The sequence below is a fragment of the Trichoderma citrinoviride genome, assembly GCF_003025115.1.
Source record: "Trichoderma citrinoviride strain TUCIM 6016 unplaced genomic scaffold BBK36scaffold_17, whole genome shotgun sequence".
NCBI classification, from domain to species: domain Eukaryota; kingdom Fungi; phylum Ascomycota; class Sordariomycetes; order Hypocreales; family Hypocreaceae; genus Trichoderma; species Trichoderma citrinoviride.
Genome location: NW_020194725.1, coordinates 533,663 through 547,094, shown reverse-complemented (window position 1 = coordinate 547,094; position 13,432 = coordinate 533,663). Strand labels below are relative to the sequence as shown.

General features: G+C 54.4%; 4 protein-coding genes across 4 annotated transcripts; 1 reads left to right on the top strand and 3 right to left on the bottom strand.

Moving 5' to 3' along the window:
- Nucleotides 1–2,972: 2,972 nt before the first annotated feature.
- BBK36DRAFT_1136586 (ARM repeat-containing protein) lies at nucleotides 2,973–7,873 on the bottom strand. Its single transcript, XM_024893027.1, has 11 exons — nucleotides 6,819–7,873; nucleotides 6,564–6,752; nucleotides 6,027–6,492; nucleotides 5,848–5,963; nucleotides 5,716–5,787; nucleotides 5,417–5,641; nucleotides 5,255–5,358; nucleotides 4,787–5,188; nucleotides 4,124–4,728; nucleotides 3,239–4,060; nucleotides 2,973–3,153 (listed from the first exon to the last, which is right to left on the bottom strand). Exons 1-10 carry the CDS (start codon nucleotides 7,677–7,679, stop codon nucleotides 3,270–3,272), a joined length of 3,831 nt encoding a protein of 1,276 aa, XP_024745782.1. The 5' UTR covers nucleotides 7,680–7,873; the 3' UTR covers nucleotides 2,973–3,153; nucleotides 3,239–3,269.
- Nucleotides 7,874–8,976: 1,103 nt separating this feature from the next.
- Nucleotides 8,977–10,331, bottom strand: BBK36DRAFT_1185441 (hypothetical protein; the record flags this gene model as incomplete). Its single annotated transcript, XM_024896443.1, has 3 exons — nucleotides 8,977–10,012; nucleotides 10,087–10,196; nucleotides 10,233–10,331. 3 exons carry the CDS (start codon nucleotides 10,329–10,331, stop codon nucleotides 9,016–9,018), a joined length of 1,206 nt encoding a protein of 401 aa, XP_024745781.1. The 3' UTR covers nucleotides 8,977–9,015.
- A 702-nt stretch (nucleotides 10,332–11,033) lies between these two features.
- Nucleotides 11,034–12,178, top strand: BBK36DRAFT_148559 (DUF1917-domain-containing protein; the record flags this gene model as incomplete). The annotated part of the gene is made up of 4 exons (XM_024897558.1): nucleotides 11,034–11,061; nucleotides 11,148–11,677; nucleotides 11,768–12,020; nucleotides 12,084–12,178. The coding sequence occupies 4 exons, from the start codon at nucleotides 11,034–11,036 to the stop codon at nucleotides 12,176–12,178; spliced, it is 906 nt and encodes a 301-aa protein (XP_024745780.1).
- A 381-nt stretch (nucleotides 12,179–12,559) lies between these two features.
- BBK36DRAFT_148556 (acetyltransferase) lies at nucleotides 12,560–13,191 on the bottom strand (the record flags this gene model as incomplete). The annotated part of the gene is made up of 2 exons (XM_024897557.1): nucleotides 13,008–13,191; nucleotides 12,560–12,931 (listed from the first exon to the last, which is right to left on the bottom strand). Exons 1-2 carry the CDS (start codon nucleotides 13,185–13,187, stop codon nucleotides 12,560–12,562), a joined length of 552 nt encoding a protein of 183 aa, XP_024745779.1. The 5' UTR covers nucleotides 13,188–13,191.
- Between the last annotated feature and the right edge of the window lie 241 nt (nucleotides 13,192–13,432).

Sequence of the window (13,432 nt, the reverse complement as noted above, 5' to 3'; positions counted from 1 at the left end):
CAAGATAAAAAGAAAACAAGAAGGAAAAGGAAGAAAAACAGAGTGAAGCGGATGGGATTCAACTCGATGAGAGAGACAGAGAGAGGAAGCGGAAAGAAATCGTCACAAGAACAATGAACAAGCGCGCGATCTCTCCCGGGCGAAGGCGCAAGTACAGGTGACTTGCCAGGCGGTACACGAAGCCTGGAAGCGAGCGCTGGGATACGACAGCCGGCGGCTCAGCATTGGTACGGCTACAGGCAGCTCGGCGCGGGAGCTGCACCGGAGTCCAGGCGTGCCCAGGTACACCGGCTGTACAGAGTACCGCCCCTTGCCTCATGTAACCTGACGTGTCGCGGATCTCAGTCGCTGGCATCCTGGCTTGTCCTCAGACACTGGCAACTGACAGGTGCCAGGGGGGGGCTTGGGGTTGTTTTGGTGCTTGTTGGATGGCTTCAAGTGTAAGATGACTCGCAAGTGCTTTCCAGCGATTGCGTAGCGGTACCAGACGCCACTTGACCGCCAACTTCAGGTGGTTGTTGTTATTTAGTACCTGTAAGTCAGGGGTATATAACTCCAGTGTTTACGCGTATTCATGCTTCCTGTTGTTTTAGTAGGGAGCAGCAGCAGGGAAGCGATGATAAACCAGATCGACATGCATAAGAGAGAGAACAACAACAACAACCCTCAGATCCTTGTCCGGTCACAACTCAGATGACAAACAAACAAACGGCAGCATCTGCCAGACAAGACAAATTACGAGCATCTGCTGCCAAGGCGCGGGGGAGGGAGAGAGAGATCTCTTCAACGGAAGCACCACCCAGGCCAGGCCCTCTTTGTGCATCTCTGGCACTTTGCTTGTGTTCTCGACCAGCAGCCGGCCGAGATTGAAATTGGCTCGCCCGCTCCTCGTATGACAACCTGCAATGTAGATTGGCCTTAAGGTACCGGCCGGGACTGGGACCGGCAAAAACAAAAAAATAAAAAGACACCAACAAATCGAGCAAGAATCAAGGTCTGGGTGCTCCATTAGCGCATGAAGGCATAGCGCGGCAAAGGTTGGCACAATGACGACGACCCCTGGGCCTGGCCTAGAGCTTGCCTTCAGTTACAAGTTCCAGTATAACCTCAAGTTCTCGGCCCCCCGGGCTATTATTAGCTGCGACAAGCCAAAAGGGAACCGGCCCCAAAAGCGCTGTTTGATCACCGTCCGACTACTACCAAGCACCTGTAACCGCATTGCGAAGAGAAATGTATAAGGAGGGATAGAGAAGAAGAAGGAGAGCAGAGCAAGTCGAGCAAAGCCAATCGATGGGACTACAGCTCCGCAGAAAAGAGGCTACGTGCAGTTCCGAGGATGGGAGGCTGCTGGCAGGGGTGGCAAGTGGGAACACTTGAAGCTCGGGAACCCGAACGTCCCGTCCGATTTGCTGCGGGTTTGCTGCGAGTGATGATCGGGTATGCTTGAGATTCGCTGTAATGTGCATCTTGTATACTACCACCTATGATTGACTGCAACAATTGAATACCATAGGTCGATTGTGTGATGTCTTGATAACAACGACTTCAACATGTCCATATGGAACAACCTCTTCTCAACCTCCCCAGCCAGAAACAGAACCCACCCAAACAAACCCCCCCCAAACCCTCGGACCACTTCGCATAAACCGCCAAGCAAATCCCATCACACCCCCCCATGGATCGACCAATTCATGCCACTCTTCTCCGTCCGTCTCCTTTCTTTCCCCCAAGGTATATTTCCCCGGTAAGCCAAAACACGCGAAGCGAGGCAAGAACCGGAAAACGGATCACAGCGTCTTTTCTCCCCTTCCCTTCTCTTCACTCTTCACCCCGTGCGACAAAACGCCCCTCCGCCCCTTCATCATTCGTCTCTGCTGCTGCAACGTCACACACAAGCCCGTCTCTTCAGAGGCTTTGTTTGGTTTTTGCGTCCCCCTCCCGCCTCCCGCCTCCAACCGAGTCCAGGTTTGCCTCTCTCTCTCTCTCTCTCTCTCTCTCTATCTCTTTCTTTGCCTGTCTTGCCTGTCTTTCCCTTGCGTTCTTCTCTAGCTGAGACTTGGCTGGTTGTCCTTGCCAGAAGACTCTTGACCGCGTATTTGCCTAGGTCAATGGGCTTGTGCTCCCCGCCTCACCTCGCCTCACCTTAATCTAGATACGTAGCCACCCCCCAACCATGACGACTTCGTGCTCCTTGTTACCAGCAGTGACACAACTCTAGCCGTCCAAACATCATTCAAGCAACCTGAAAAAGAAAAAAAGGGCAAACCACCGTCGCAATACCGGACTCCGGACCTCGTACTCTTCAACAGGTCCACGCAACCTACCTCGCGTGCTAATGTAACTTCCAATAAAGAAGAACACAACTGACATGCCCGTACTCCCAAAGAAAAGAGAATAATGCATGTAATCTACAAGAACGAAAGAGAGGAAAGAAGTAGTAGAAGAAGTAAGAAGACGTAAGAAGAAACAAACAGGGCGTCCATGGCAACACACCACCACAGCCCCAGGTAGGTAGTCTACAAAGCACACACGCACACTGACACACTTTTGGCCACCATAAAAGACAGACATGGCCTCCCTCACCTTTGTGCCTTGGCATCGTTTGGAAGATTTACCTACTTTTCTTCAATGACAAGCACAAAGTAGATGCGGAAGCAGAGCCAAGGCTGCTAAGCGGGCCCCCCGGCAGCATTCGCCAATCTCGCCGTCATCTGGTCCGAAGATCGATGGTCCATTGATTCACATTCGTCCCGGATCCTTGGTAGATACTTTACTTGGAACAAGACAGATGTCGCTAGGATATAGTACATACTGTCAATACCCCAGTTGTCATCATTGCCGCGGCGGCCCATCACTGGTAGTATAGTACCTCGAGCTCACCCCTTTCATGCCCTCCCTCTATGGTACCTTCAGCTCAGTGTCGCCGCAGTGCCTCAAGCGGCACAATGCCGACTTTACATACAGGTGTGTACTCTCGATATCCTCTGCACCCTCTAAACTGCCGTATATGACGTATATAGACACGATTGTTCGTCTTCTCCCGACAGCAAGTCTTTACCCCCTTTTATCGGGTCCTTTCTTCAGCAGCTCCTTGTCCTCCGCACACGGCTCTTGCACCACAAACTCTAATACAGCAAGATTTCGGTGAGCAAAATGGCAAACGGCATCCAAGGGAAAACGCAGCTCGCGTTGCGCCCCGTTGCCACCACTGTTGATCCTCTTTTCCCATTATATAGTTCTTCGACGGCCGGCGTCGTCATCTTCTTCCTTCAGCCTTCAAAGAGGTTGGAGATGCCTTCCAGGCCGTCGCCGTCAGGTGTGGCCCGGCCTCCCGCTGCCTCTGCTCTCTTTCGGCCCGCAGCATCCGATGTTGCTGGAGCGCTGGTCATGAAGCCCTGGGCCATCTTGCTTCGGCCAGTGCGCTTAGATCGACTCGAGCTGCTGTCCAGGCCCGTCTTGTTCAGCTTACCCATCTCTGAGACGCTCACTCCCTTGAGATCCTTCAGGAATTCCATGACAATGGCCCTCTGTTGCCGCGTATGCGATGCTGGCTTGGGCACGTAAGCGTTCAGACGCTCCAGTTCCCCGGGGTTCACGTTAGGCAGTGCCAGGAGAACGTTGACCGGCGTCGGCGTGATTGGGCTGTAGTACACCACGATTGTGGCAATGAGAGATGCCAACTCTTTCTGGACATCTACAAAGTATGGCTCGTGGTAGGACGTGACACATGCTCTCATCACATCCGAAGAGATGTACTCCCGGACAGCCGAGGCGATTTCCGGAGAGATGCGAACGACTGGGGCATCAGCCCCCTGGGCCTGGGAACTTGTGACGTTTCGCTTGGAAGATGAGGCGAACTCTGGCACCAGAGAAATGAACAGCCGCAGGACCATTCCGCAACATCTGATATCCCGCATGCGAATGCCATGCATGCAGAACAGCAAGAGCGGCTCGATGATCTCCTGGCGGGCCAAGCAAAACTTTCGAAGAGAGGGGAAGGCTTCTTGAGAGTATTTGAGCTCTTCGGCAGTCTCGGCCTGTGACTTCAAAGTTGGCGGATCTGTTGCGAAAAAAGAGTTAGCAAACGCAAAACTTCATGGGATCCTTTCGGGGTCGGCCATACTGGGCTTTGTTGGGTCCAAAATGTCTGCCACCATGACAACGGCAGTGTACGTCACTTGCCGGAGAATACTCTCAGACTTCATCTCCTCTTTGAGCTCGTCATCTCCGTCTGCCACCACGCTCTGCCGCTGCTCAAGCTTTGCCCACTCAGAGTTGATCTTGGCATCCATCTGCTGGAAGCACGAAGACAACAGTCTGGGCAAGAAATTCTCGCGGCAGTCCACCGGGCAGTCATCCACCAGATGTCGAACCAGGCTCAACAGGTTGCTCTGCTGATGTGTAGACAGCCATATTGAATCCGAAAAGAAGGCCTCGGACAGTGGAGCGGCGAGTTCGCTGAATCCGTAGAACTGTGAGTGGAGCTTGCTCATGCAGTAGATGATCCCGTAGGCTGTCTCGCGGACAAACCGAACTGTCCCGCGAATCGTAGACGCAAGTCCCTCCATCGTACCCTTCTTGTCGAATACCCGGGCGTAGAAGTCGTCTTTGCTCCCTTCCGATATACCGGCCTGCCAGAATCGATCGCTTAGGACTTTGTCTACAATGTGGCGCATGTCTTCCGGGAATCCCGTCCAGTGATGCGGGTTATGCGACGCGTGAGCATAGCTAGAATGAGGTCAATACAAAGGGAACAGCAGCACCTTGGGCTTCAATAAGCACGTACCTCAACAAACGCAGCAAATCTGCCAGGATGTTTGGGAATCCCTCCTCCCAGATGGCGCAGGTGGCCTGAAACGCGGCGGTAGACTTGTCGACGCGGTCCACGGACAGCGCAAGGAGAGTCTTTGTCGGACGGAGAGGCAGTTGCTTCAAGCGCTCTTCCAATTCATTCTGCAGAGCCAGCCCCTCCGCGTCAAGCTCGTAAGAGCCCCAGTCCTGGATGTTCTGTGCCTGGCGGCTGACCAAGTATGCTTGGGCCTTGTCCAGCGCAAGGAGCTCGCAGAAGCCGGAGTACGACTTCACGGCAGACTTGATACTCTCCTCTTGCCATTGCGCCTTGACAGGCTCAACGAACTCTCTAAGTTTCGGGATCTTGGCCTGGGTGTCAATGCTTTTGGCTCGATGGCTGCGTCGTGGGTTAGAACCTATATCATGTTCATCCAGATACAACCGTCCATGTCATGTAACTTACATGATGAGAAACAGAAAACTTCGATATGCCAAAACTCGTCTATCATCCAGCTTTCCGGTATTGATCATCTCGTTCACGCGGACCTCGATTTGGTCATAGACCCCCTAGTCACGGACCACAGTTAGTGTCTAGCGAGGACTCTGAGAGGACAAGGGGACATACTAGAAGGTGATCAGGCATTCCAATGGCGAGGCGGTGCAGCTCGAGCATGCTCTCGACCTGGAAATCCTTGACGGCTTCATTGTACGCGCGGTACTCTGCTTCTAGAACCGGCCAGGTGAGAATGATATGTTCGAGGACCTTTAGCATGAAGTTTGCATTCTTGTTGAGAGCATTTGTCGAGAAGTAGACGAGCAATTGGAGAGTTCGCTTTCGGATAAGGGGATCCTGAAGAGTGCCAGAGCGTTAGCCTGCGATGAGATCAAGGTGGTATTGGGATTCAAGAGTAAGAGCATATGCACCTCAAAGTTCATCTCCAAGAGCCTAGAGCACCATCCCTCGAGGCTGGACTCAAGCTCGGCGATTTGTTGTGGCTGAGAAGCGAATCAGTCAGCATTGCCATTGAAAAAACAGGGGCGGTCCTTGCTACGTACGTTGTCGTGTTGGTGCGACTTTTTCCACTTTGCGTAACCCTTCAAGGATGCTTCAATTAGGGTAAAGTGAGCATCCACCTGCAAAACAGGCATTGAATGTTTGTGATAGTTTTGCTCTGGTCATGTCAGTCGATGTATTGCACCGAAATCGGAGCGGATTGGGTTTGGTGAGGTCTCACTGTTAAATGGCGGCTGCCCATCGTAAAGATGCAGTAAAAGCTGCTCCGTGCGTCCCAGGATATGCGATACTGCGTCCACTAGTTTGAGCTGCACGATGAGCTCGACGATTTGTGAGCTGAAGCGACGGTAGTTGCCCAGGAAGGCATGGCGCTCTGGTATGGTATCGGTATCTTCCATCAGGAACAGGAATGTCGGATCTGTATTCTCAGGGTCCAGGTTCTCGTATCGGACCAATCTGGAGCTGCAGACCTCGAGGAGAGGTCCGATCATGGATGTAACGACATCACTTGGACCGATTACCTTGTTCGAAAGGAGTCTCGCCCAAGTTACTAGGACCGGGATTGACACCATGAGACTTTGGTGTTGTACTACTTGGAGCAAGAGCTGCAGGAAAGCTTCGGGACTTGCGTCCAGGGGAACCTGGGAATGCTTCCTCTCGAAATAGTCACCCAGAATGGAAAGCATCTAGTTTGTAAAAGATGGCGAGTTAGCAGACGAGCCAGGGCACGCGCGGAGTAGCAATATCGCAGGCGTACCTCAGATAGCTTCTTCAAGATCTGGTACTTGTCTTCGTCTATGTCGTCAGCCTCGACAGCTGACCGATCAATGAGGTCCCTGAAGAGCTGAATGGATGCGCCGGTGTACATGGGGGCCACAAGCTCTCTGAACTCTTCATCCGTAAAGTTGGACCGGCAATACAGGGCGTACAGGGCATCGAGGGCGGCCTGTTTCGGAGCAGGTTGTCAGCGTGAGTCGTCGCAGAGTAGCACACAGGCAGGTTTTGGTCTCACCTTTTGTATTTCGGTCGACGTTGACGCTAGGCCGGCAGACAGAATAGGCACGCAGCGGGCAGACGACACGGCTTTGGGAATGGCCCAGGGCATAAGCGATACCAGCACGGAGAAGCCCTTGACAATGCATGTCTTGATCTCGTCATTTTTGGTGTCGGAGCTGATACACAAGCCCAGGAAGTCTGACAGTCGGCTGAGCCAGCCCTCGTGGCCACAGCGAACATCTGGGCCGGCCTGACGGTTGGGGAACGCCTCTACCAGGACCGCGGTAGGCGTGAAGATCTCGACGCATGCCTTGCTAAGGACGCCCTCTCTCATGGCAACAACCGGGTCGTCCCCGGCAAAGACCTCGTCCGACAGAGCCTCGAGCACAAACATGACGAGCTCCTTGTGAGCAGGAGAATTGGGAATCTGCCATAGCTCAACGAGCATGGCATCCATGTCCGTCCACTCGGAGCCCCAGCTTCTCTTGGCCACCTCCACCCACAGCTGGGCAGTCTTGTTTCTCAGATATCCCGGGTCGTCCTTGGCAACTGCCTGGCTCAGCTCGAGCACCCAGTTTCGCAGGGTCCGGGCCTGCTCTTCGGTATATGTCGTCCATCGGTATCGTATGGCATGCTCGAGCAGCGATAGGGCGTAGTGGCGGACAACGGGCGGCTGGGCCTTGTCGGCGGCCAGGCTGTAGCCCTGGAAGGGAGCCTCGGGGATGTCCTTGACTTCTTCGAGGAAGGACTGGGCTTCCCTACGCGCGTCGTTGGTCGAGTGAGGGCTGTGAACCACCTCGAGCGCCAGGTGAATCTTGGCCAGCACGTCTGCGTCGCCGCCGTTTCTCGCGTCGCCGCCGTTGGTGTTGGAAGACATGGTTGGAAATCCGCCAGAAGGGCGCGAGCAGGAAGGCTGCAGGGCACACAGCGCAGTCGGAGATGCTTTTGTCCCACGAGACAGCCTCGACAGAATCTTTAGAAATTGGTCGGCTTGGGCACAATCATCGAGGGTGGCTGCCGGTCACTAATGTGAGGAAAAGAGCAGGGGGGTCCAAATATTTTGTTTGGTTCTTGGGGTGACAGATCGTCGGTAGCAAACAACGGGCTAGCGGGGTCAGGCAGGAACCTGCAACAATGATAAGATGACTCGACTGCTATGTATGCTGAAAGAAGGGCAGGACAAGAAAGACGATGATGCGGCTTGAGATAGGTAACTTGAACTGGTGACTACGATGCAGAGAGTTTGAAGCCGAGGGACAGCGGATAGACGAACAAATTACAAGAGGGAAAGCGGTCAGCTGGCAGAATGTTGGAGGGAGGCTCCAGGCTTGTCCATCTTTTTCTTCACGCCATTGTTCAATTTGCTGGAACCTCAGGCCCCTCCACGTTCTAGCCTTCAACCCACCCGACTCCATGCTTTTTAGGGGACCTCGATCCACGAATGCGCAGGGCAGGCCACGTTGGGCCTAAGCATGGATGGGAGCCTACAGGTCGACGAACCGCTAAAGCCCACTAGAGGCAACATACATACAGCCTTCTGGAGCAGCAGACGGCTAATGGCCTGGGGCATCGGCAGGGCGGCTTCAATGTTCTTTTCTTCACGCAACGGCGGCGGTGCCATGGCGCTGCAAGGCTGAGATGGCGGGGCTACAGAGCTTGAGAGCATACATGACATGACATGACATGACATGACATGGACATGGTTGTATGTACAACACATGGATGGCTTCAATGACACTCGAGCAGTTACTTCACTCGGCCGACTATACTTGTACTGTGCTGGTTTATTACACACTCGACCCCAGAGCGCAGAGCACGCAGCGGTGGAGCCGGGCATCTCCCCCCTGGATCGCCTGTCGTCGTACTATTTCACTCCCAGTGGAACCGCTGCAGCTTGGTGGAGGGGCGTGTGGTGTGTGATGCATCTCTCCAAGGCCTCTGGTCCTGGCTGATCAGCAACAGCATGCCTCTGCCGAATGCACCCCGCGCCGGGCTGCTTGATTACCCGAGATCCAATGTCTAGCTTGTCTCGCTTCTCTCCGATCTTCTAGAATGATCAGAGGGGGTGAAGGGCAAGCCAACGATGGATGCCGTCCCAACAAGGCGAACTGCCCACCTAGCTGACTGTGTTGGCCAGCCAAGAGTTCAATTTTCGATTCTTCAACAAGCGGTTCTCACGATGGACTTGGCGTCATCGGCAATTGGATCTGGTATTATCGCCGCGGCTCGTACTCCCAGAGGCAGAGCAGCTTGTCGTAGAAGCTGGTTGAGACAATGCGCGTCCTCCCACCATCCGTATGCGGCGACGGCACAACATCCGAGGCATAATTCATGCTTTTGTGTTCTTCAAACCGGGCCAGAACCACGCAGGCCCAGCTCTGTCCGTCGTCGGATACGATCTCGACAAGCCTTGCTCCCGCATACATGCAAGATGCCAGGAGTCGTATCTTTGTAGAGCCTTCCGTCGTCTGGATGTCGACCAGGTTCAACCTCCATACACCGCCTCCCAGGTTCGCGTCTGCTAGCAGTTGCACGCGCTTCAAGCCATACGATTGATGGAGATCATGAATGGCAAAGACTCGCAAATGGTCGTCGTAGCTCCCCGTGACGACCAGTCTGCCGTGATCTCTGGTTGACAGCGACAGGGGCAGAATGGCAGTTACTCCTGCATCGTGCTGCCCCTTGATTGTCATGGGGGCGAATGGCATATCTAGGATGGATGATGGGTCTTGTTCATCCCCTTCCCCTACCCAGTGACAGGTCGTATATCGGAGCATGGAGTCGTCCCCCCCACAATAGACTGAGATGGGCTGGTTCGTTGCGTGCGATGCGGGACCTACAGGAGCGAAAGCTATACACCAGGCCTCGAGAGAGTTCTGAATGTCCACGTCGGCAGATTTCGCAATTTTCCACTCATCGTCCAGCAGCAGCAGTCTTGCCAACCCGGTAGAAGTGGTCACCCCGATCACTCTGCGCGCGACTGGGTGCCAGTTGCACTGGAGAAACAGAACGCCCTCGTCTAGGTCCTCGCACCGGCTCGTGGCCAACTGCTGCAAAGGCGCGCTGGCATCTCGGAGCGGGTCGAACTTGAAGACTGCAAGGGTTCCGGTGCTGGACACCACTGCCAAGACGTCTCGGTATTCTGGCACGTCCCGGTAGAAGCGGAGATCCAGCAGAGCAGATGGTTGCATGACCGTCTGCACTATCGATCTGTTTCCCTCATTGGCAGTCAGCGGTCCGGCAGCCTCACCAGCTCTCGTCAGCATCCAGAGGTGAAGCCTTACATGTCATCGCCTTGTACCTTGAGGACGACAAGGCTGCCATTTCGGTTCTGGGCTTTGGGAGCTGCTGGAGAGTCTCCCCCCTCGTCATCCTCTTGTGTCTCCGGTGCTGTCTCGGTGTCGGCCTTTTGCAAGTTGTATGTTCCCACCACTAGATACTCTGGATGCGCGGGGCAGAACTCGGCGCAGCTTGGAGGGAGGTCCAATATCAATGATTTTAGTGAAGCGAGTGGCGTCAGTTCTTCCATGATTGAAAACCACTGCAGTGCGATTGACTTTGTTGAGGAAAGTTCGTCGATTGACAACTTGGAAAAACAAGAGAATGACGACGATAGACGGTCGAAGTGAGCAGATGTCTTGTCAAACAGCTGCCCGGGAAAACAGAAGAGAAACCAGGTGGAGGAGACACGGCAAAGTTCAGACGCCAGCAAAAGTTGTGGCTTGGTGGAGCTTATCGGATAGCTTCCCGCCAGCCCGGCAGCAGTGACTGGAGTGACTTGGCGGGAGGCTTGCAGGGAACATGGACGGCTGTTGTAAATCAATGTTATTTATGACATCGCCTACATACATATATGAGACGATCTCTCTGCGGCTTTGTTGTTCGTTTTCTTTCCCTTCTTTCCCTTCTTATTCCCTTGCCGAGCTGACCAAAAAAAAATCCACGTTGTAAACAGACTTTGACTTGAGGTTGCCCACACCGTCACTCGCATCGCCACTCACCGAAGAACTGCACGGATCAGCCCGGCCTTTGAAAGAAGCAGATACCTTGCAGTAACTCGACTGAGCCTCTTCTGTCACTGAACAGCTGTACTATAGATGCCCATTCGTCTGCTATAAGCTGCGTGCGCCTCTATTGGGTCGCGCGTAGCACGAGGTGTACCTTATCGAACAGAGGCGCCCCAATTGCCGTAGTGGCGGGATCGGGTACTGCCGCGAGTGGCTCAAACGCCATGGACTCTGAGGACTCCGACTTTTATGGTACCTTGAAATCCATCCGATATTCATTCATCTGCTCTGACTGGGAGAATGAAGGAAGAATGAAAACCTCTGACTGGCTGGCCTAGGCGATGACGAAACTGTCTCACACCTCTTACAGCGCGTCGACGACTTTGACGTGGACGAATGGGTGCAGCAGCAGCGCGTGCATCCGGGCCGTCCGCAGCGCCAGACAGACTTCCACGACGAGGCCTCTCGACTGCACAATCCGTATGCCGGGATCCCCTACGCATGGCAGCTGACGGAGACGCTGGACGGCTTCCTCTCGCGGCTGCCGCCGGCAACGACTGACCAGACGCCAGAGGTGCCGTGGATCTTCGTCTGCAACCCTTATATCCCGCGCGTCCACAAGCGGGAGAGCCAGGGCCAGTTGTCCAAGGGCAACGAAGACGAGGCGCCGGAGGAGGAGGGCAGCGAGACGGCGTTGGTCGCTGAAGGCGGCCTCGAGAGGCTTCACCTGCTCAGCAAGTTTATTGAAGGGATGCAGAGGTCTGGACAGGCCTCGTCCGTTGTCGAGAGAGAAATCACAAGAGCGCGGAAGCAGGCCACGAGCGACATTCTCAAGCTGGCCCATATGGCCAAGGTCCGAACTGGCAAAGTATGGTCCCTCCCTCGATGCCCTGATATGCGGACATGAGGACGATGTTGCCTTTCAAGGTGGTTGCTGACTGCGCACTTGCTGTGGTAGTGGATGCTGTTCTGCCCGGCCACGGAAGTGAACGAGGTGTGGGAGATTGTCGCAAAAGCAACCGCACACAACGAGCTCGGCATCGCCGCCAAGGTCGCGCCGCGGTCGCCACTGGAGGATCCTCGCAAGGATCGCCTTCTCTGCGTCTACACGGCCGATTTTACGGACCGGGCCGACGTTGGGCGTGTGCTGCAGAAGCTGCGCGAGCTCAAGCTGGTCGAGGCCAGAGGCCGGCCGATTTACTACAAGCCAGGCAAGTTTCCTCTGTTACCCCCGCGACATGTTCTGTGTCTCCTGACTGACACACCATTCAAAGATGCATTCACATACATTGGCATCTCGCATGGCAATGCGTGGGGGCTGAGAGCGTCTATATACAGCTCGACCGACAAATTTCCCAGTCGAGCTTGAGGCGGGGGATGAAATTGATGAGATTGTCTGTGAGATTTAAAAAAGGTCAAAAAGCTGCGATACCATGATACCTATGTCGATATAGCTAAAGGGGGGCCTTTCCCCATACTGCTAAGCGGACTTGAAAAAAAAAAGCAATGCATGCTGGGACAGATATAAAACAGAGACGCAAATAATATGCTAAACGCCAGTCTTGCATGACCCAACCCTCATATCAAGTTGCAACACTATCACCGCGCCATCCCATGGGCCGCATCCCTGCCGCCGCAATCCGATATATCCCCGAGAAGTAGGTAGCCCTCTCTACTTATGCCCGATGAAGTTGTTGCAGTGGACAATTCAAAGAACAATTCCCACTTGACTGTCCAAGTGAAACGGAAATCATTGCTCATCGTAGTGGAGGTCTTGATCCGGGTCGGCGGCCTTGAGCAGGAGGATCAGCCGGTACGCGCTGTTCCCGTTGAGATAATATCGATGCAGCTTTTTGGATCGGATGAAGCCGAGCCCCTCGTACAGCTTCATGGCGGGCGTATTCGTCTCCTCCGTCTCCAGCACCACCTCGTCGGCGTTCCGGCTTGCCATGGCCTCGATGGCCTTCTTCACCAGCGCGGTGGCCACCCCCCGGCCGCGGAACGGCGATGCCACGGCCAGCATGGCGATGTAGCCTCGCCGGGTTGGAGGCGAGTGAGAGGAATGAACCTCAAGCTTGCAGATGATGACGCCGATGAGAGAGGAGTCTTTGGGATCCAGGGCCTGAGGTATCATGAGAGTCATTAAGGGGGGGGCTCATCATCAGGCTTCCCGTCGGACAGGAAGGGGGGGCGCTTACCATGAAGCAGAGGTGAGACCATTGGCAGAGAAAGTACCGATAGACGTAGATGCTGTATGGCTCGCTCAGGTCTTTTGAGATGAGCGCCCGGATGGCTGGCAGATACTGGCTCTCGAGCCGGTGCTCATACTGGACGTATTCCAGGGCGACGGGCAGCTGCTTGGTCGACGACACCGCCATGATGTTCTCTGGCTTCTGTGGGTTCTGCGGTGGGAAAAAGAGCTGGGTATCCGAAAACTGAACTATTCTAGCAAGGACAGACACTAGAAGCCTATCTGTCCGTCTATCTCACGTCGTTATGGCCTCTCTTCCGCTCTTTATTTCTTCTTCGTCTCTCAGCCAAACTCCCCCCTGGAATGGAGTGACTCAACCGTCGGCCAGTGAGTCGACAGAGCAAGCAAAGAGCCAAAGCGGCAGCCAACCAG

What these genes read in the sequence shown, in the direction of transcription:
- BBK36DRAFT_1136586 (XM_024893027.1), bottom strand. Translation starts at nt 7,679, where the DNA reads ATGTCTTCCAACACCAACGGCGGCGACGCGAGAAACGGCGGCGACGCA. An exon ending in CGTCGACCGAAATACAAAAG is followed by an intron (nt 6,753 to 6,818) that starts GTGAGACCAAAA and finishes GCTCCGAAACAG; the next exon opens with GCCGCCCTCGATGCCCTGTA. An exon ending in AGTTTTCTGTTTCTCATCAT is followed by an intron (nt 5,189 to 5,254) that starts GTAAGTTACATG and finishes CCCACGACGCAG; the next exon opens with CCATCGAGCCAAAAGCATTG.